Source organism: Muscardinus avellanarius, assembly GCF_963383645.1.
Source record: "Muscardinus avellanarius genome assembly, chromosome: 16".
NCBI lineage: Eukaryota > Metazoa > Chordata > Mammalia > Rodentia > Gliridae > Muscardinus > Muscardinus avellanarius.
Window position 1 is genome coordinate 31,547,531 of NC_137802.1, and position 21,724 is coordinate 31,569,254.

The 21,724-nt window shown below is 43.5% G+C and overlaps 1 protein-coding gene across 1 annotated transcript; it reads right to left on the reverse strand.

The window, feature by feature from the left end:
* Positions 1-5,028: 5,028 nt before the first annotated feature.
* LOC308275311 (protein SLFN14-like) lies at positions 5,029-16,687 on the reverse strand (the record flags this gene model as incomplete). The annotated part of the gene is made up of 5 exons (XM_080713480.1): positions 5,029-5,863; positions 7,406-8,120; positions 8,942-9,070; positions 12,111-13,179; positions 16,547-16,687. 5 exons carry the CDS (start codon positions 16,685-16,687, stop codon positions 5,029-5,031), a joined length of 2,889 nt encoding a protein of 962 aa, XP_080569606.1.
* Positions 16,688-21,724: the final 5,037 nt, after the last annotated feature.

Sequence of the window (21,724 nt, forward strand, 5' to 3'; positions counted from 1 at the left end):
TCCTTCTGTCTTAGCCTCCCAAGTACTGGAATTACAGATTTGTGACACAACTTTATTTATGTGTTTGTTTGTTTGTTTGTTTATTTATTTATTTATTTATTTATTTAGGTGCTGGGATTTAACCCAAGTGTGTTCTACCTCCGAGCTACACTCTCAGCCCTATATTAGGTTTTTGTTTTGAAACTAGCTTTAGTTAGATTGCTAAAAGTCTCATTAAGTTGTCTGAGGCTGGTGTCAAACTTGGGATCCTACTGTCTCAGCCTCCCAAGTACTAAGATTACAGGTGTGTGCCACCGTGTGCAGTTTAAATGTTATATTTAAACATGATCCTATTTATTTATTTATTTATTTATTTATTTTTGGTGCTCCTGGGGGTGGAACCCAGAGGCTTTCTACCTCCAGGCTATACTCCCAGACCCATTTTATATTTTTATTTGGAAACAGGGTCTCACTAAGTTTCTGAGAGCCTCACTAAGTAGCTGAGGCTGGCTTCGAACCTGCGCGATCCTCCTGTCTCAGCCTCCCAAGCGCGGGGATTACAAGCGTGCGCCACCGCACCTGGCTAAACATGATCCTATTTAAATGTTATATTTCACTGGGTGTGGTTTTGCACACTTGTAATCTCAGCATTTGGGAGCCTGAGACAGGAGTATGGTGGTTAGAGAACAGCCTCAGCTACTTAGTGAAGCCCTTTGCAACGCAGTGAGACCCTGTTTCAAAATAAAGAATAAAAAATTGGTCTGGGGATGTCGCTCGGAGGTAGAATGCCCTGGGTTCCATTTCCAATACCGAAAAAAAAAAGTTATATTTAACTAGCTTGCTCACTTAATGGAAATATGACTTCGAGAAAGTTAAGTTCTGTGTGACTCAGTTTTATCATTTATAAAATGAAGACAATGTGTATATATGTATATTATAGCGTTGTGAGAATGTATGCAAATCATCTGTCATAATGTAGCTGGCTATATTTACCAAGTGAGATCTTAATAAATAATGAGTGACACATAGTTGTTATAAACTGTGTACTTATTTCAAATTGAAGCTTTATGAACATGATTTGATATTCAGCCTGCCCCAGATCTTGGGGAACTAGGGCAGCTCCTTTTTACATATCTCATTTTACCTCCACACTCTCTCCTTTCTTCTTATCTGGGATTCTCCACCTCAGTTTCTCTTAAAAAGATTAAATAAATAAAGTCCTGTTTATGGCCAGGGACATTTTTTTTTTTTTTTTTTTGGTCTGAGACTTGTACTCTGTTGTCAGTTTCAAGAGGTTTTTCTTATTTATTGTCAAAGTTACGTAAGTTGTGCTCTCATCGGCATGTCTCCAGGTTATTTCTTCCTCTGAGTCCTGGGCTAGGCTGATGAGCTTTGGTTTTCCTCACCACACTTCTCTGTAGAGTCCCTTGTTTCTGAGATATGAGAACCTATTTTTGTCATCAGAAATAGACGTAAGAGCCGGGCGTGGTGGCGCACACTTGCAATCCCCGCGCTTGGGAGGCGGAGACAGGAGGATCACGCAGGTTCGAAGCCACCCTCAGCTACTTAGAGAGGCTCTCAGCAACTTAGCGAGACCCTGTTTCCAACTAAAGTATAAAATAGGTCTGGGAGTATAGCACGGAAGTAGGAAAGCCCCTAGATTTCCATTCCACCCCCAGTACTACACAAACACACACACACACACACACACACACACACAGAAGTAGATGTAAGCATTTTTTTCTGTGTGTGTGTGTGTGTGTGTGTGTGTGTGTGTGTGTGTGTGTTGCTGGGGATTAAACCCAGGGTCATACTACCTCTAAGCTACACCCCCAGTCCAATTTTTTATTTAAATAGCTGAGGCTGGCTGTGAACCTGCAATCCTCCTATGTCAGCCTCCCAAGTACTGGGATTATAAGCCTGTGACTTACTCGGCTAGTGACTGGGTTTTCTATGCATTTCCTATCAAATAAAGTGATTCTTTTGTTTAGGCCACACATTTGATCCAGAAATCTCATTTCTGGGGGATTTATGAATGCTCATGTATCAGTTTTAATTTTATTTATTTGTTGTTGTTGTTGTTGTTATTATTATTATTATTTTTATTTGGTAGTACTGGGAATTGACTCAGGGATATTTTACCTTTAAATTACACTCTTGCACTTTATAATTTTGGGACAGGATCTTGCTCAGCTGAGCCTAGGCTCAAATCTGCAATCTTCCTCTCTCAGCCTCCCAAGTACTAAGATTACAGACATGCACCATGTGCCAAACCTGGTTTAATTTTTTTTTTCTTTGTTGTGGTACTGGGGATGGAACCCAGGTGCATTCTACCTCTGAGCTACACCTCCAGCCCTATTTTTATTCTTTATTTTGGAACAGGGTCTCTCTGAGTTTCAGAGACCCTCACTAAGTAGGTAAGGCTGTCTGTGAACCGCAATTCTCCTGTCCCAGCCACCCAAATGCTGGGATTACAAGCTTGAGCTACTATGCTCAGCTTTTTTCTTTTTTCTTTTCGGTACTGGTGATGGAACCCAGGGGCATTCTACGATTGAGCTGCATCCTCAGCCCTATTTTTTCCCCCCTGCAGAACAGGGGATGGAACCCAGGGGCATTGTACTTTCAAGCTACACCCCCAGCCCTATTTTTTAGTCTTTTTTTATTTTTTGAAACAGGGTCTCACTGAGTTGCAAAGGGCCTTGCTAAGTACCTGAGGCTGTCCACGCCACGATCCTCCAGTCTCAGCCTCCCAAATGCTGGGATTTCAAGCATGCACCACCACACCCAGCTACCTGATTTAATTTTAATAATGTGACACTGCTAATAAAATAGTAAGTGAGTGATTACTGGAATTTTATGATCTGGCTAGGATGTTGCACAACCACTAAAAAATGATAATTTTGGAGACCATTTCACAACACAGAGAGATGCTGACATTAGTCAACGACTGCTACTAAACAAACACCTCAAAGGCTCAGTCACAAAATAATAAACATTTATTCCCATTCATACATTTTTCAGGTCAGCTGGATGATGATGATGATGATGATGATGATGATGATGATTATAGTGTGTGTGTGTGTGTGTGTGTGTGTGTGTGTGTGTGTGTGTGTGGTAACTGGGGATGGAACCCAGGGACATTCTACCTTCGAGCTACATCCTCAGCCCTAGTTTTTATTCTTTATTTTGAAACAGGGTCTCACTTAGTTGCAAAGAGCCTAGGTAGCTGAGGCTGTCCACGAACCGCGATCCTCTTGTCTGAGCCTCCTGAATGCTGGGATTACAAGCGTGTGCCACCATGCCTGGCACCAAGCCAGCTGGATTTTGAGTGATCAAGTTGCAACTTATTGAACTTGGCTCCAGGGCTTGAGCGGAGTTAATGTTGACTTTCTATGTCTCTCAGTCCTTGGTGACTGATGGGGCGCCCACGCCATGCTCCTTATACAAAAATATCAGAACCCTAAGAGAGAAAATTCAATGCTAAATACATAGGTACAGCTTCACAACTACTAACATTTCCTTTGCCAAATCAAGTCACATGACCAAGCCCACATCACAAGGAAAAGAAAATATCTGTAGCTCTAAAGTTAGCAACTACCAAGGGCATAGATATAAAAAAAGAATGAATTATTAGAAATAATAATACAGTCTATAGCAATTCCTTACGTAAAAAAGTCAAATCCAAAATACACAAACAGGATATAAAGTTGATTTTACAACTTGATCATAACTATGTAAAAGTATTTTTCATATCAACAACTGTTGGAAATAAGCAAAATTGAGAAATTGTAATGCTTTGTTAATGAGATTATTTTAAAACTTTATTTTCCTTTCTCCATTTCTGAAACTGACATGATAATATTACATTGCCTTCTTTTCTTTTTGTACTAGGAATTGAAATCAGCAGCATTCTATCTCCAAGCTACATCCTCAGCTCCCCGCCCCCTTTTTGTGGGTCTGGGACTGGAACCTAGGAGCATTTGACCTCGAGATACACCCTCTGCCTATTTTTTATTCTTTATTTTGAAACAGGTCACTAAGTTGCAAAGGGCCTCACTAAGTAGCTGAGCCTGTCCACTAACCGCAATCCTCCAGTCTCAGCCTTCCTAATGCTAGGATTCGAAGCATGAGGCACTACGCCTGGCTAAGCTCCCCCACTTTTAATTTTTTTGTGTGTGTGGTACTGGGAATGGAACCTGGGGGCTTTTCTACCTCTGGGCTATACTCTCAGACCTATTTTATACTTTATTTGGAAACAGGGTCTCACTAAGTTGCTGAAATCCTCATTAAGTAGCTGAGACTGGCTTTGAACCTCTGTGATCCTCCTGTCTCAGCCTCCCAAGTGCTGGAATGACAAGCATGTGACACCATGCCTGGTTTCCCACTTTTAAATTTTAAAACAGGGTCTCACTAAGTTGTGAAGGTTGGTATCCTCCTGTCTCCTGCATCCTCCTGTCTCAGCCTCCCAGTGACTAGAATTACAGGCATGCACCACAGCACCTGGCTATGTTACCCCCTTATTTATTTATTTATTTATTTACTTACTTATTTCCATGCTTATTAAAAGGCATCGTTACCTGGGTGTGGTGGCACATGCTTGCAATTCCAGCATTTGGGATGCTGAGACAGGAGAATCATGGTTCGCAGACAGCCTCAGCTACATAGGCCCTTTGCAACTCAGTGCGACCCTGTTTCAAAATAAAGAATAAAAATAGGGCTGGGAGTGCAGCTCAGAGGTAGAATGCCCCTAGGTTCCAATCCCAGTTCTGCAAAAAGAAAAAAAGGCATTGCTGCCAACTGCCTGAGAGAAGAGTCTGCTTTTTCTGGCTTCCTGAGAGTGGAACCCAGGGACTTTTCTACCTTCAGGCTATAGTCCCAGACCTATTTTATACTTTAATTGGAAACACAGTCTCACTAAATTGCTGAGAGCCTCACTCAATAGCTGAGGCTGGCTTTGAACCTGTGCCATCCTCCTGTTTCAGCCTCCCAAGTGCTGGGATTACAAGCCTGCACCACCATGCCCAGCTCCTGTGTTCTTTATAGTAAATTTCAGAAAGCCGTCTTCTTTTCATAAAGGAGGTAGAGGTGTTGAATGGCTCTTGAAGCAAAGCAGAGTTTGTGAAATTCCTCCGACTGGGCACATTCTGGAATAAGCCCAAAAACAATATTCCTCTCTAGGCCTGAAAACTGCTGAATGCCATCTAAAACAATGTGATCTCCCCAAACCCCAGTGGCCGGGCTGAACACGACCTCTCTCTCTCCATGGTCCCCAGTTAATTTCATTGCTTTTAGCAGTGCAAGTTTATAGTGTCCCCTGTCTTCCCCTCTCCTGCACAGAATTGCTATATCTCTGGGCAGATAACCACATTGAAACAGGCTGTGACATCTTTCTGCTACGTAGCGTGCTATTTGTTCAATGGTCAGGTTAGTCTTGGTCTCGCACACCCCCAGCAGAGCCTGCGCACACATGGCTTCCTCGTAGGCAGCTTCCCGGAACAATGCCAAAGTGTCTGGAGACATATTGGAGGGGGGGTTTTCTCTGATCCTCTTCATTTCCTCCTTTATGACCTGTGCTATTTCCAGAGCACAGTGGATCCCGGTGGTGATTGTTTTCCGTGGAAACTGAGCAGAGGGAGGGGGGAGGCCACTGGCATCTGTATGATGGACTTGGAAAGGGTCCAGAAAAAGCCAGAGGACCCCGTGGTGAAGGTCTTCACTGCCAGCCCCCCTTGCCTTTGGGTGAGTGATGCTCCTGGCCTTCCTGTACCAGTCGCCATATTTGCTGCAGAAATTCTCAGTCTCGTCCATCACTATGTGTTTAATCTTTGGGAACGCCCCTTGCATGAAGGTCTTCCGGGTCACAGCTTGGCAGGTGGTTTGCCGGCTGTAAGAAAGTAAAAGAGCAGAGTTTCAGACAGATAAACAAAGAGAACTCGGCCTTTATTACTCTCCGGATTGGAACCAGAGGCGAATTCCCTACAGGCTGATTCACCAATTCAATAATGTTGTGAAAAACCACAAAACTGCTCTAATTACAACTTCCCTGACCAAATGCAGAAACGTTCACCCTACCCTTATTTGGAAACAGAGTCTCACCAGGTTAGTGCAAGTCTCACTACTTGCTGAGGCTGTCCTCAAATCTGTAATCCTCCTGTCTCAGCCCCCCAGTACTGGGATTACAGGTGTGGGTCACCATGCCCGGCTTATTAGTCCATTTCTGCTGCTTGACAATCCTTGAAAATAAGATCCTTCCAGCTAATGAAGTCTCAAAAGTAGTTTGTACCTGTTACAACCACTTTTGCTTTCTGTCCTTTTTAGATCTGGAGAACAGTCATCAAGAGGCATATCAGAATTTATATAAGCACAAGAAATACATACTAATTCAAATTCCTCTAAAGTAAATTCTATTTCTTCATTTACTTGTACAAAATCAGAAATGTCTTTAGAGTTTTTTAGGGGGGTGCTGTGTCTCTCTTTTCTTTATAGTATGTTGTAATATATATATATATATATATATATATATATATATATATATATAGCATTGCCCAGCTTCTAAAGGTATCACAATCCAGCTGAGTGTGGTGGTGGACACTTGTAATCCCTGTGTTATTTCCAGAGCACAGTGGATCTCATTGGTGACCTGTACTTGGGAGGCATAGACAGGAGGATTGTAGTTCTGCAGCCACCCTCAGTTACTTAGTGAGACTCTCTGCAACTCAGTGACCCTGTTTCAAAAATAAAAAATAAAAAATAGGGCTGGAGGTGTAACTCAGAGGTAGAATGCCCCTGGATTCTATCCTCAGTTCTGCACAAAAAAAGAAAAGAAAAGAAAGCATTACAGTCCCCTGAGAACAAGGATATATCTGTGTTTTCATTAATTCACCAATCTTTCATGATCTAAGAATAACTTCTTACAGAGGGATTCTGGTTTAAATTGTACACACACACAAACACACACAAAGTTGTTAAGAGGGAGAAACTGCATATACCTAGTAATTTGAAAATATGAATTTGTTTGGGCTCTAGTACTTATGCAGTAAAGACGCCTTGCAAGTCGGGCATGGTGGCACACACTTGTAATCCCAGCATTCGGGAGGCTGAGACCTGAGTCTCGCGGTTCACAGACAGGCTCAGCTACTTAGTGAGGCCCTCTGCAACTCAGTGAGACCCGGATTCAAAATAAAGAATAAAAAACAGGGCAGGGGGTATAGCTCAGAGGTCGAATGTCCCTGGGTTCCATCCACAGACCCACAAAGACACACAAAAATAGCCTTGCAAAATCTTAAACTGAAAACACAAATTACTTTATGACACTGGTGAAAAGATTAACTAAATACACACACATACATATATATGTATATATATGTGTGTGTGTATATATATATTTTTTTAATTTATTTTTTTTTTTAGTTAGCAAAACTCTTACATCACAAAATCCTTTAGGGAGTCACTCTCACAAACATAGAGGATCTCTTTTGGTTTGCAGTGGAAGAAGTCCTTGATTCTCTCCATGATCTTTATGGCTAAGGTGGTCTTCCTGGTTCCAGGAAAGCAGTGGATGAACAATTCCCGGGCTTCCCAAAGGGTCCTGGAAAGCAACTCACACTGCTCGGCTACCAGCAGATTGATGAGCTCAGAGCCCAGCCGCTGACTCAGAAGAGATCTGGAGCACAGGGAGACAACCACAAGAGCCTGCAGCAAGCCCTTCACTTCATCCCCACCGGCGAGCCTGTAAGACTGAGGGTAGTGCACGAGGAACTCCCCGGGCATGCACTGTCTGCCCATCAGGTCCACCAGCCTTGGGATGACGCACACTTTCCCTGTGTAGCCACCAATGGTTTGCAGTCTCTGCTTTAGCTGACGAGCGGTGTTTCGAGCATAGTCAAGTCTTCCAGTCCAACTGGGGTCTCTTAAGACTGTATAAAGTACCAGGGGACTGTCCACTGCTATCAGAAGAGCATCGCACAGGACGCTCTGCTCCTTCCTTAAGCCAACATCACCAGCCCAGCTTTTAGAAAGGATCACAATCCCCTGAGAGCAAGGATATAGCTGTGACTTCATTAATTCTTCCAGTCCTTCATGATCTGAGAATAGCTTCTCACAGAGGGATTCCGGTTTAAATTGTATCTCTTCCGGGGTCACTGAAAATGTGAGGAATGGAAGTAAGTTAATAGCACTTACGAAAGTATAGGATAAATATTCCTGCAACATGGTAGGGAGGAGTGACTGTATGTAGTCTTTGCAACTGTAGGTTTCTCAGTTGCAAAGAAGGCTTCCCTTTTTCACAGCCCGGGGCTGCAATCAGAACCTCTCATTTTTGGAAGCTCTAGCACAGGAAAAGCACAGGGTTGGAGTGTCTCAGAACAGCCGCCTAATGCCTTTTCCTCAACCCCAAGATGCTCAGCAACTACTGGGAAGGTCCTCTTTCCTGTTAAGGACTTTTAACAAACCTGATGCTTTTGAGACACTAAAAACTTTCTTTTAGAACAGTTATTATTATTATTGTCATCATCATCATTATTTTGTGTGGGAGAGAGGTAATGGGGATTGAACCCAGAGGCAGTCTACCTCTGAGTTACCCCAACCTTCAGCCTTTTTTTTTGGGGGGGGTGGAACCCCAGGGCATTTTACCTCTGAGCTACACCCTACTCTGGCTTCCAAATGAGTTAGTTGTAAAGGGCCTCACTAAGTAGCTGAGGCTTTCCTCGAACTGTGATCCTCCTGTCTCAGCTTTCCAAAAGCTGGGATTACATGTGTGCACCACCGTGCCCTGACCCCAGCCCGTTTTTATTTTTTATTTTTTGTTTTGAAATAAAAACCAAATTGTCGGGATGGCCTTGAACCTGTGATCCTTCTGCTTCAGCCTCCCAAGTACTAGTATTACAAGTATGCACCACGGTGCCCAGCCCAACTTAATTTTACAAAACAAAGAGTCCCCCCAGCTGAAATCAAGAGGAAATACCTGGAAACAAACGTTGTTGCAGAGCCCCCTTCAGTTCCAGGACTTTTTTGGGATAAGCTGGGCTTCTTAGTGCAGATGAAGCTGATGTAGTCAGGTCATCACTGTAGTCTGTGGCCACACTGGAAGGAGCTAGACAATGACAAGGTTGTTTCAAACAAAAAAGAAAATCGAAAGTCAAGGAGCTGTTCTCCTGCTCTCCGTGCTGGTGTCTGGTGCCCGAGCTGCTGTCACACTCACAGGGCCTAAGGAAAGGAAGGCTGAACTGCTGCGGGGGTCGTCTTTTGTCACTCACGAGCGAGGCTCCCTAAGATTCCTTCCAAATCCAATACGCTGGTTCCAGGTCATCTCTAAGAAGAAAGGGCATCTAGTGGGGATCAGCAAGGCTAAGCACAGGTTGGTTTGTGTGTGTGTGTGGGGGGGTATTGGGGGTGGAACCCAGGGGGCTTCTACCTCTGGGCTATACTCCTAGACCTATTTTATATTTTATTTGGAAACAGAGTCTCACTAAGTTGCTGAGAGCCTAAGTAGCTGAGACTGGCTTCGACCCTGTGTGATCCTCCTGTCTCAGCCTCCCAAGCGCTGGGATTACAAGCATGCGCCACCACGCCCAGCATTCTTCTTCTTCTTCTTCTTCTTCTTCTCCTTCTCCTTCTCCTTCTCCTTCTCCTTCTCCTTCTCCTTCTCCTTCTTCTTCTTCTTCTTCTTTTTTAAACAGTGTCTCACTGAGTTGCAAAGGGCCTCCCTAAGTAGCTGAGCTGTCCACGAACCATGATCCTCCTGTCTCAGCCTCCCAAGTACTGGGATTACAAGCATGCACCACCATGCTCAGCTAAGCACAGGTTGTTTTTACTGTTACAGTTGTTGAGGTATCCATCCAAGGTTAGATGGAATAAAAAATATATGTTGAAGCCGGGCGTCGGTATGCTTGTAATCCCCGCACTTGGGAGGCTGAGAAAGGAGGATTGTGCAGGTTCGAAGCCAGCCTCAACTGGTTTAAGAGATCCTGTTTCCAAATGAAATATAAAATAGGTCTGGGAGTGTAGCCTGGAGATAGATGGCCCCTGGGTTCCATCCCTAGTACCACCAAAAATAAAATAAAATAAAATAAATAAGGAAAGAAAGAAAGAAGGAAAGAAAGAAAGAAAGAAAGAAAGAAAGAAAGAAAGAAAGAAAGAAAGAAAAAAAAATCAGACTTAGAATGTAGCTTGGAGGTAGAATGACCCTGGGTTCCATCTCTAAAAGAGTGCAATGCACGCGCGCGCACACACACACACACACACACACACACACACAGAGTTCAATTTTGTCAAAAAATGTTTCACTTAAAAGACTTGGTACAGCCAGGCATGGTGGCACATGCTTATAATCCCAGGATTTGGGAGGCTGATATAGAAAGATCTCAGGTTTGAGGCTAGCCTCCGCAACTTTAGCAAGGCTCTTGGCAAACTTAGCCAAACCCTGTTTTGGGGGGGGGGTTGTTTGTTTGTTTTTGTTTTCTGTGGTACTGGGGATTGAACCCAGGGCCAGTCTAATTTCGAGCTACACCACTAGCCCTAATTTTATTCTTTATTTTGAAACAGGCTCTCACTATGGATGGCCTCACTAAGTAGCTGAGGCTGGCCATGAACCTGTGATCATCCTATCTCATCCTTCCAAGTACTGGGATTACAAGCATGAGCCACCACTCCTGGCGTGGTGCAGTCATTCTTAAAAAGTTTCTTGGAAGATCATCTTTACAATAAGGCTGTTTCCATCATTTAGACTAGGAAAATGAACTCAATTTTTTTTTTTTTTGTGGTGGTGGTAATAGAGGTTGAACCCAGGGGGGTTTCACTTCCAAGATAACCCCCAGCCTTTATTTATTTATTTATTTATTTATTTATTTATTTATTTATTTATTTATTTATTTATGGTGGTACTGGGGTTCCTGGAAGCCCTTCTACCTTTGGGCTACACTCCCAGACCTATTTTATATTTTTTATTTGGAAACAGGGTCTCCTAAACCAGCGTGCCGGCTGGCTTCAAACCTGCGCGATCCTCCTGTCTCCACCTCCCAAGCGTGGGGATTACAAGCGTGCGCCACCACGCCCGGCACTATTTATTTATTTTATTTAGTGGTACTAGGGGTGGAACCCAGGGGCTTTTCTACCTCCGGGCTATACTCCCAGCCCCATTTTCTATTTTATTTGGAAACAGGGTCTCACTAAATTGCTGAGAGACTCACTAAGTTGCTGAGGCTGTGTGATCCTCCTGTCTCAGCCTCCCAAGCACAGGGATTACAAGGGTGCACCACAATGCCCAGCACTATTTTATTTTATTTTTATTTTATTTTATTTTATTTTGTGGTACCAGGGTTCCTGGAAGCCCTTCTACCTCCGGGCTATACTCCCAGACCTATTTTATACCTTTTTATTTTTGGAAACAGGGTCTCTTAAGCCAGCATGGCTGGCTTTGAACCTGTGTGATCCTCCTGTCTCTGCGCCCAAGCGCAGGGATTCCAAGGGTGCGCCACCATGCCCGGCTATTTTTTTTTTTTTAAACAGAGTCTTGCTAAATTGCTGAGGCTGATCTGGAACCTGTGATTTAAATGTCTCAGCCTAAGCTGGGCGTGGTGGAGCATGCTTGTAATCCCAGCATTTGGGAGGTTGAGATGGGAGGATGGCGGTTTGAAGGCAGCCTCAGCTACTTAGTGAGGCCCTTTGCAACTCAGTGAGATCCTGTTTCAAAATAAAGAATAAAAAATAGGGCTGGGGATGTCGCTCGGAGGTAGAATACCCCTGGGTTCCATCCCCAGTACCACACACACAATAAGAAAGTCTCGGCCTCCCAAGTACTGTGACTACACCTGACTCACAAAATATTTTTCAACAAGCCTTTATAGTATATAGAAAGAAACTCACTAATTCATGGCTGATACCTTACTATAACTTGCTTCAAACAAATTGAAATCCAAGCATTTCTTGACCTCAACGAGCTCAGATTCTCAATGTTTGAAACTAAAAACAAAATAAACCAAAAAATAAAAATAAAAAATCGTTGTGACAAAATCTTCTAAAGCAAAATCAAATTTGTATTTTTTAACAATATACATGACTGGAAACAAAAAAGGCAGAGAATGGGGCTCCCTCTTCCTCCCTAGACAATGACTCGACTCTCGACTTCCCTTTACCTGACTGAGTGTCCAGCATCATGACCACCCATTGCGCAGCTGTCAGCCTTGTGACAGACTCATCCCTCATAATCCAGGACTCTGGAGCCTCTGCAAACACCGCACAACAGAATGGCTCCACTTCAACCACACAGACATAACCATACAGGTCATCTTTTTGGTACACATTCAGGATTTTCGTAGTGAAATTCACCTTGCGCTTTGTGCTGCAGAAGTGAAATGTAGGTAACTTCTCTATGCAGTTTTTTATTTCTTTTTTTAATGAGTCAGGGTTCACCTTTTCTTTCTTACATCCAAACACTTCTTTGCTCTTATCATCGACCCCAATAATGAGGTAGCCCCCTTGGGTGTTGGCAAACGCAGACACATAATGAGGTAGCATTTCTCTAACCCGAGGCACAATCTTTTTGGTGGTGAACCTTTTAAATTCAACATGTGTTGACTCTGTAAAGTTGAGCTTCTCCTTATACAGGAGCCTATCCTTTTTTAAAAATTCCGAGGCAGACATCTTCATATCCTCCTCTTCCTGGATGTATCTGTTGAGAAGTTTCTGAGGATGCAAACTCCATCTACCTCTTTGGGGGCTAGTCTGTTTCTCCCTGAGAAGCTCCAGAGCACTGCTGGGACTCAAGTTGATGGCAGAGGTCACATCTCTCTGGTATAAATTGGAGCGCAAGCTGCAAATCCTTAGAGGGAGGCTGGAAAGATCTGGGCTCCATGACTTCACAAAAATCAGGAGACTGTGCCCCTGTTGCATGTAGTCCAGGTATTTCCGTGAACCCGAAGGAAGGAGCTTTTGAAATGACGTTTCTAAATCCTGTCCCAGCCCATGGCTTTGGTAACTGTAGGTTTTGTCATCAATCTCTGCTTTGATCACACCCCCTCCAGAATTGAGCAGTGCACAGATAGCCTGGATGATGTTTGAATTCTGGATTCTTTTTAAATAGCTGTTGGTCATCTTTTTCCTGTTCTCTTCTCCAAAAGTAACTCTGCCCACTTCTACGATGGTCTCAGCATAGAGCATTTCTGTATTGGCCATGAGACTCTCCATCTCAGCAGCTCCTCTGTGGTGCATACAAGACAGAAGGGGCTTCCTATAAATAATTGGGATGGAAATGTGGTTTCTACATTAATGAGAATTCCAGAGACAATGATATTTTTCAAATCTATAAATTATTGGAGATACATTTAACATTGGAAATAATCTTTACTATTACTCTTTTCTAATCTTTTCTAACAACTTTGTCAAATATCCTTAGTCTTTTCAGCAAGAATAGGCATGGAAAAATCAAAAAGAGAAAATTGCTTTGCTGAAATTATGTGGGTTTCTTTTTTTTTTTTTTTTTTTTTTTTTTTTTTTTTTTTTTTACGGTAATGGGAATAGAACCCAGAGGCGTTTTACCTCCAAGATACACTCTCAGTCCTATTTTTTATTCTTTATTTTGAAACAGGGCATCACTGAGTTGTAAAGGGCCTCACTAAGTAGCAGAGCTGTCCAGGAATGGTGATCCTCCTGTGTCAGCCTCCCAAATGCTGGGATTATAAGCGTGCGCCACAACGTCTGGCTCATTGATGGAATTTTGAGCCATTTTCCACTTTAATCAGAAATCACCAACACTGAGCCCAGATCTAAAGGGAATGGGTTGGCACAGGAGCCAAAGGAAGTTATTAGAGAAATAGAGGTTGAAGTCAGAAGATGCTCCTATTTGTAATTCAAAGAAGGAAGACAGGAAGGCAGTAGAGAACTAAGACAGTGTAGATTTGGAGAATACATGATGTAAAAGATCTTGACATAAAAATAGACAAAGAAAAAAAAAAGCCAGGTGTGGTGGCGCAAGTTTGTAATTCCAGTACTTGTGAGACAGGAGGATCATGGGTTTCCGGCCAGCCTTAGCTACTTAGTGAGGCCCTCCACCACTTAGTGAGACCCTGTTTCAAAACAAAGAGTTAAAATAGGTCTGAGGGTGTAGCTCGGAGGTAAAATGTCCCTGGGGTCAATCCCCGGTACTGCAATATATATATATATATATATATATATATATATATATATATATATATATATATATATATACAGAAAAAAGCTAGGCATGGTGATGTACACCTGTGATTTCAGAGACTGGGGAGGTTGAAGCAGGAGGATCACAATTTGCCTGGGCAACTTAGCAAGACCCAGCCTCAAAATAAAAAACAAGCCGGGCGTGGTGGCGTACACCTGTAATTCCAGCATTCTGGAGGCTGAGCCTGGAGGATTGTGGTTCGTGAACAGCTTCAGCTACTTAGTGAGGCCCTCTGTAAATTAGTGAGACCCTGTTTCAAAATAAAGAATAAAAAATAGGGCAGGGGGTGTAGCTCAGAGGTCGAATGTCCCTGGGTTCTATCCCCAGACTCACAAAATAAATAAATAAATAAATAAATAAATAAGAATAAAAAGGCTCAGGGATGTAAATCAGTGCTAGAGTAATCCTGGGTTCGATCTCCAGTACAAAACAATGGTATTTTTATGTGCTTTTTTTTTTTCAGTACTTTGGATGGAACCCAGGGACATTCTACCTCTCAGGTACACCCCCAGCCCTATTATTTATTTATTTATTTATTTATTTATTTATTTATTTATTTATTTTTGGTGGTACCGGCGGTGGAACCCAGGGGCTTTTCTACCTCTGGGCTGTACTCCTAGACCTATTTTATAGTTTATTTGAAAACAGGGTCACACTAAGTTGCTGAGAGCCTCACTAAGTAGCTGAGGCTGGCTTTGAATCTGTGTGATCCTCCTGTCTCAGCCTCCCAAGCCCTGGGATTACAAGCATGTGCCACCACACCCGGCCTTTATTTTTTATTTTAAAACAGGGTCTCACTGAGTTGCAAAGGCCTCACTAAGTAGCTGAGGCTGTCTGCAAACCGAGATCCTCCTTTCTCATCCTCCCAAATGCTGGGATTACAATCATGTGCTACTACGCCTGGCTCTTATGTGCTGTTTTATACATTTTTCAGAGCCTTATTCTATTTCTGAAAGAATGTCAACTGAGACCAAATGAAGAACTCTTTTTAGCTTTTTACATGTTCTTCTAAATTATAAACATACATTTCTTCAGTGTGTTATGGGAGCAGGGGTTCTCTCTCTCTCTCTCTCTCTCTCTCTCTCTCTCTCTTCTCTTCTCTCTCTCTCTCTCTCTCTCTCTCTCTCTCTCTCTCTCTCTCTCTCTCTCTCTCTCTCTCTCTCTTTCTTCCTCTCTTTTTTCTTAGTAGTTTTTCTGTGTGATAGAGAACCTCTAGGACTTGGAAAAGAACACAAGCCTTTGGGGCATGATCATTAAACCATGGCCAATCCTCTTTCTGCTTCATAGAGAATAGCCACCTAAATTGAAATTAGAGCTCTGAAGGAAATATTTCAGAAGGATGCCTACTACCTTTGATTAACTCCAAAACAAAATATTTACTAATGCAAGCCAAGGATCCTCCTCCAGGGAAAGAGCACCTGTCTCTTCTGTGTGAAGTCTGTAAAGCAGGATTCCTATGGATACTGTTTATCCTAAGAAGGGAAAGTCAGGTACTCAGCAGAAGTACCCTTCTGTGACATCAGTTTACTCTTAGTGACCTTCTCACTTCCTTCATGCAAACCAGAAGCAACTTGAGGGACCATTTTTTAGTATGTGAACCTCTCCCACAGATAAATGTGGCATCTTATGGCTCCTTAGAGAAATTCTTTGTAATATTCTATTTGTATCACAGAAGTGTTGGAAGAGCCAGGCGTGGTGGTGCATGGTTGTAATCCCAGCATTTGGGAGGCTGACACAGGAGGATCACGGTTCGCAGCCAGCCTCTGCTACTTAGTGAGGCCCTTTGCAATTCAGTGAGACCCTGTTTCAAAATAAAGAATGAAAAATAAGGGCTGGAGGTGTATCTCAAAGGTAGAATGTCTCTGGGTTACATCCCCAGTACCGGAAAAAAAAAAAAAAAGTGTTGGAAGAGACTTTAAAGATCTTCCAGCCCACCCATCCATCTGATTCTTAAATCTTATCTGTAATATTCCCAGCTCCCAACAACTGCTTGAACACCTCCAGGGCCTAGAGACACATTCTTTCAAAGTCGTTTATCCTGTTTTCTGTTAGAAAAAGGCTTTCTTATTCTCAGCTGCCATTTCTCTCCCCATAATTTTCACTGATGGGACTCATAGCACAAATCTCATTGATTTTGTACTAGCAGACCCAAGGGCCCCATGACTCCCACGTCCCATTGATGTTACTTGGGTACTGATAACAACCATGAAATTAACCAAGTTTTCTGAGATTCTAGATCTTTTTACATAACCTTTCCACACTTCCCAGGAGTTCTCACTCATTTTCCTTTATAAGTTTCACTTTAGCTGCTATTATATTAAGCCCTTCAGACATAAATAGTACCTAAAATAAGAGATAAGATTAAAAAAATTTTTTTACCTGATGTTCTTGTGTTTCCTCTTGATGCTTCAGCTGCATCTCTGGCTTTAGTCTGAATGTTTGTGTTCTGTTACAGCCCTGTTGCACTGTGATATCAGCCTGGGAGGAGCAGGAACTCTGCCAGGCTCCTCCAGTCCTCATAACACAGACCCACTGAGGAAGGCTGATAAGGACTCAAGAAGAGCCTTCTTGAGGGTAGATTAGCTGGCCAGAGTCTGACCTCAGGGAGTGAATCAGGTCTTTGAACTAAGAAAATTCAGGGGGTTTTCAAGTAAATAGCCAAAGTTAAACTTACAACCTCTGAGGGAATGAGCATCAATTTCCCACATTATATGAGCATCATCTACTCTGGTTAATTTTGTTTGTAAAGCTCTATATTCATTTGAAATTAGGTTGCCTTGTACATATTCATTGTGCGCAATATTAACTTATTTCATCAACCTTCCAAATTACTTGTTCTGTTTAATTTAATTTACTTTTTCCTGCATTTATTTATTTATTTATTTATTTATTTATTTATTTATTTTTGGTGGTACTGGGGATGGAACCCTTCTACCTCCGAACTACTCTCCCATACCTATTTTATATTTTATTTGGAAATAGGGTCTTTTAAGCCAGAGAGGCTGGCTTTGAACCTGCACCATCCTACTGTCTCTGCCTCCCAAGTTGGGGATTACAAGCGTGCGCCACCACACCCAGCTGCTCTTCTTATTTGATAGACATAAGATCCAGCCTAGAAAAATGCACACCAATGAGGAGCTGGCTGTCCCTGGATTGGAGGAGTATAGATTTATTTTATTTTATTCTATGGTACTGAGGAGGATTGAACTCAGGGGCATTTTACCTTCAAGCTATACCCCTTCCCCCCAGCACTATTTTATTTTTGTTTTTGGAAAAGGTTCTTACTAGGTTGCTGAAAGGCTCAGTACTTGCTAAGGCTGTCCTCGAACCTGTAATCCTCCTGTCTCCTAGGTACTGGGATTATGAAAGTGTGCCATCAGGCTCAGCTAAAACTTTTATTTTATTTATTTATTTATTTATTTATTTATTTATTTATTTAGTTATTTATTTATGGGCCTGGGGACGGAACCCAAGGGCATTTGATCTCTGAGCTACACCCCCTGCCCTATTTATTTAATTTATTTTTGGTGGTACTGGAGTTCCTGGAAACCCTTCTACCTTCGGGTTACACTCCCAGACCTGTTTTTTATATTTTTATTTGGAAACAGGGTCTCTTAAGCCAACACAGCTGGCTTCGAACCTGTGCGATCCTCCGTCTCCTCTCTCAAGTGCGGGGATTATAAGCGTGCGCCACCACGCCCGGTGTATTTTTTATTCTTTATTTTGAAATTGGTTCTCACTGATTTGTAGAGGGCTTCACTAAGTAGCTGAGGCTGTCCATGAACTGCGTCCTCCAGTCGCAGCCTCCCGAATGCTGGTATTACAAGCGTGCACCATCACGCCAGGCTTTCAGCTAAAACTTTTAAATTTAATTTCTTTTTCTTTCTTTTCTTCAATTGTACTGTATCCCCCCCCACACTAGGAATTCTACCTCCACGCTACACTCCCAGCCCTATTTTGTATTCTTTATTTTGAAACAGAGTCTCCCTGAGTTGCAAAGGGCCTTTCTAAATAGCTGAGGCTGTCTGAACCGTGATCTTGTCTCAGCCTTCCAAATGCTGGGATTACAAGCGTGTGCCACCACGCCTGGCTTACTGTATTTTTAAAATGGCTCATGCGAGGTGTGGTAGCACACACCTATAATCCTAGAATTTGGGAGTCTAAGACAGGAAGATTGCAGGTTTGAAGCCAGCCTCAGCAATTTACCTGAGCCAATTCATGGCTCACAGTGAGCATGAATTATTTTTGTAATTAAAAAACAAAATAGCAAAAATAAGCAGATGAGAGTAAGGTTTGTCATTTGGGGATGATAACTAAGTAATGGCTTCCCATTGTTGTTATTGTTGCTATGAACCTGTAAATTCTTCCTTATAAGGAAACATAGTCTTTGCAGATGTTATTAAGGATCTTGTGATGGGGAAACAGAGATTATCCTGGATTACCTGGTGGATCCTACATGCAATAACAAGTGTCCTCATAAGAGAGTCAGAGAGATCTGCTATATACAAGAGGAAGCAGTGTGATCATAGAGACAAAGATTAGTGTGATTCCACCCCAAGCAAAGGCATGCTGGCAGTCACCAAAAGTGAAAGAGGGTAGGAATGGATTCTCCTCTAGAGCTTTTGGAGAGAGCATGGCCCTGCTGGCACCTTGATTTCAGCATAGTGAAACTGAAGTTGACAGATCTATTTTCTTTTATTTATTATGTTTTTTGTGGTACTGAGGATGGAGCCCAGGGGCATTGTACCTCAGAGCTACACCCCCACCTCACTTTTTTTTCCGTGTGTGTGTGTGTGTGTGTGTGTGTGTGTGTGTGTGTGTGTAGTACTGCGGGTGGAACCAGGGGTTTTTCTGCCTCCAGGCTATACTCCCAGACCTATTTTATGGTTTATTTGGAAAAGGGTTGCACTGTTGGGTTTTTTTTGTTGTTTGTTTTTTGGGTTTTTTTTTTGTTTGTTTGTTTTTGTTTTCAGTACTAGGGATGGAACCCAGGGGCATTCTACCTTTAGCTTACACCCCCAGCCCGATTTTTATCCTTTATTTTGAAACAGGGTCTCACTGAGTTGCAAAGGGCATAAGTAGCTGAGGCTGTCTTTGAACTGCGATCCTCCTGTCTCAGCCTCCCAAATGCTGGGATTACAAGCTTGCAACACCAAGCCGGCTCTTCTCTCTCTTTAAATCAAACCAGGAAATGATTCTGTCGTTTCTGCTTCAACTTGTTTATGGCAAAATAACATTCTTGAATAGATCTCTGGACATGTTTTTTGTTGTTACTGTTAGTGGGGATTGAACCTCTGTGGGAAGTCTTTCCTAACTTGCCTTCCCACCTCTTTGGTATTTAGCTTCTTCCTTCCCTCCTTCCTTTTTCTTTCTCCCCCCACCCCCCTTTGGTGGTACTGGGGATGGAACCCATGGGCCTTCTACCTCCGGGCTACACTCCCAGACTATTTTATATTTTTTATTTGGAAACAGGGTCTCTTAAAACAGCGTAGGCTGGCTTCGAACCTGCGCGATCCTCCTGTCTCAGCCTCCCAAGCGCTTTCTTTCTTTCTCTTTCTTTGTGTGTGTGTGTGTGTGTGTGTGTGTGTGTGTGTGTGTGGTATCTCAGAGCTACATCCCCTGCCTTTTTATTTTTCTTGAAACAGGGTCTCGCTAGATTGCCGAGAGTCTCATTAAATTGCTGAGGCTGGTCTCTAACCTGCGATCATCCAGTCTCAGCATCCCAAGTACTGGGATTACAGGCATAGGCCACCATATTCGGTTTAGCTGTCCTTTTCTTGTGGCACCTTTTTCTTATTTAAAAAATTTCCAAGAGCCTGGCCAGGCAACGAGTTTCCCCTGGACAGGGAAAAACACCGTCATCTGAGTCCACTCCAGTCCCTTGACCTCGGATGGGAACCCAGACGAAGGTAAAGTTGATGCTGCAGCGTGGGTTCACAGTCTAAATTAACAATCTTTTCCGCAAGCCCAGGGCACGCTCTACGACCTGGCCTCATTGGCACAGAAAAAAGCACTCGGCCTAAACAGTCGGTCTGAAGCCCGAGGGCAGGGAACTATGGCGGCGGGGACGAGAACTGCGAGGAGTCTAGAAAACCACCAGCATCTCAAGACCTAGGCCACCGCGGAAAGGAGCGACGTGAAAGGCGGGTCCGCCAGCCCCACCCCTGACGTCCGCCTCGGCCTCCAATTGGCTGCTCATGATGCCAGCCCCGCCCCGCGGAGGCTCACGTGTCCCCTGGCCGCCGTGGGATTGGTTGTCTGACGAGGCCGCGTTGGGCTGTGGGATGCGGGCCCTGCGGTGAGGCAGAGGAGAGGACGCGGGAAGCTGGGATGGCGGAGGAGCCCGAGCCTGGAGAGATGGGCTGTCATCATCCCCGGCAGGGGAGAGTCCGCACCAAAGCAGGTTGCAGATTCCTGCCTGGGCGATTGCTCCGAGCCCTGGCTCCAGCCCTACAAACCCTGTTTTCCTGATGGACGGCCTCGGTCTGTCCTGAAGTTGGTGGGGTTTGGACTTTATTTTATCTGAGTACTATGTGTGTACGCACTGGTTGTCCTGAGGAGGGATCTCTGCAGAGCTCCGTGAGGTAGAGAATGGGAGCCTGAGAGCTTGGAGATGGTTGAGGTATGGTCCTTAGCCACGTGACCCTATTGGAGGTGAGTCGGCTTTAAAAATCGTGTGTGCTAAGCCTTTTATAATCTAGCAGCTTGGGGTTTAGTAGGGAGGGCCGCCCATTGACTGAATTAGGTTCCTATTTCTTGAACTCCTGCGTACCAGGCACGTAAAACAACAGTTTTGGTTCTTTAAGGACTCATTGTGGTGGGACTGTTGGGAGAGAAAGCAGTAAATGTGAACTGGTGGGTAGTTGGCAGGTGAAACGTAGTACTGGGATGGAAGATCTAGTGCCGAGAGAGTCCGAGGAAGAGACGGTTGAGGGAGTTAGAAAAGGAGACAGTTTTTGTTTTTTGGTGCTGGGGATTGAACCCAGGGGCATTCTACCTCCAGGCTACACCCCCAGCCCTATTTTATTTTTTATTTGGAAACAAGGTCTCGCTAAGTTGCGTAGAGCCTCCCTAAATTGCTGAGATTTAGCTTCGAACCCGGAATCCTTTCAAATTCTGGGATTACAGATGTGCGCCACCAAGCCTAGCATTTGGGTTGTTTTACAAGTAAAATTAGAGCCCGATGTGATTGGCGCATGCTTGTAATCCCGGTACTTGGGAAGCTGAGACAGGAAGATCATAAATTCACGGCCAGTCTCAGCTACTTAGTGAGACTCTCCACAATTTAGTAAGACCCTGTTTCAAAATAATGATAAAAAATGGGGCTGGGGGTATAGCTTGGAGGTAGACTACCCCTGGGTTCAATCCCCATCCCCCCCCCCCAAAAAAAAAGGAAAATTAGGCGTTCTTCTCAAGGAAAGGAGAGGGGAAGGCAGTCTAAATGTAGCAAAGCGTACAGAGGCAGAGAACTAGGAGAGGATACCTGCTGTATATGGCAGCAACAAAGCTTGTTAGGACAGCAGAGGGATTTTTCTCTTCCCTTCCCTTCCTGGATTG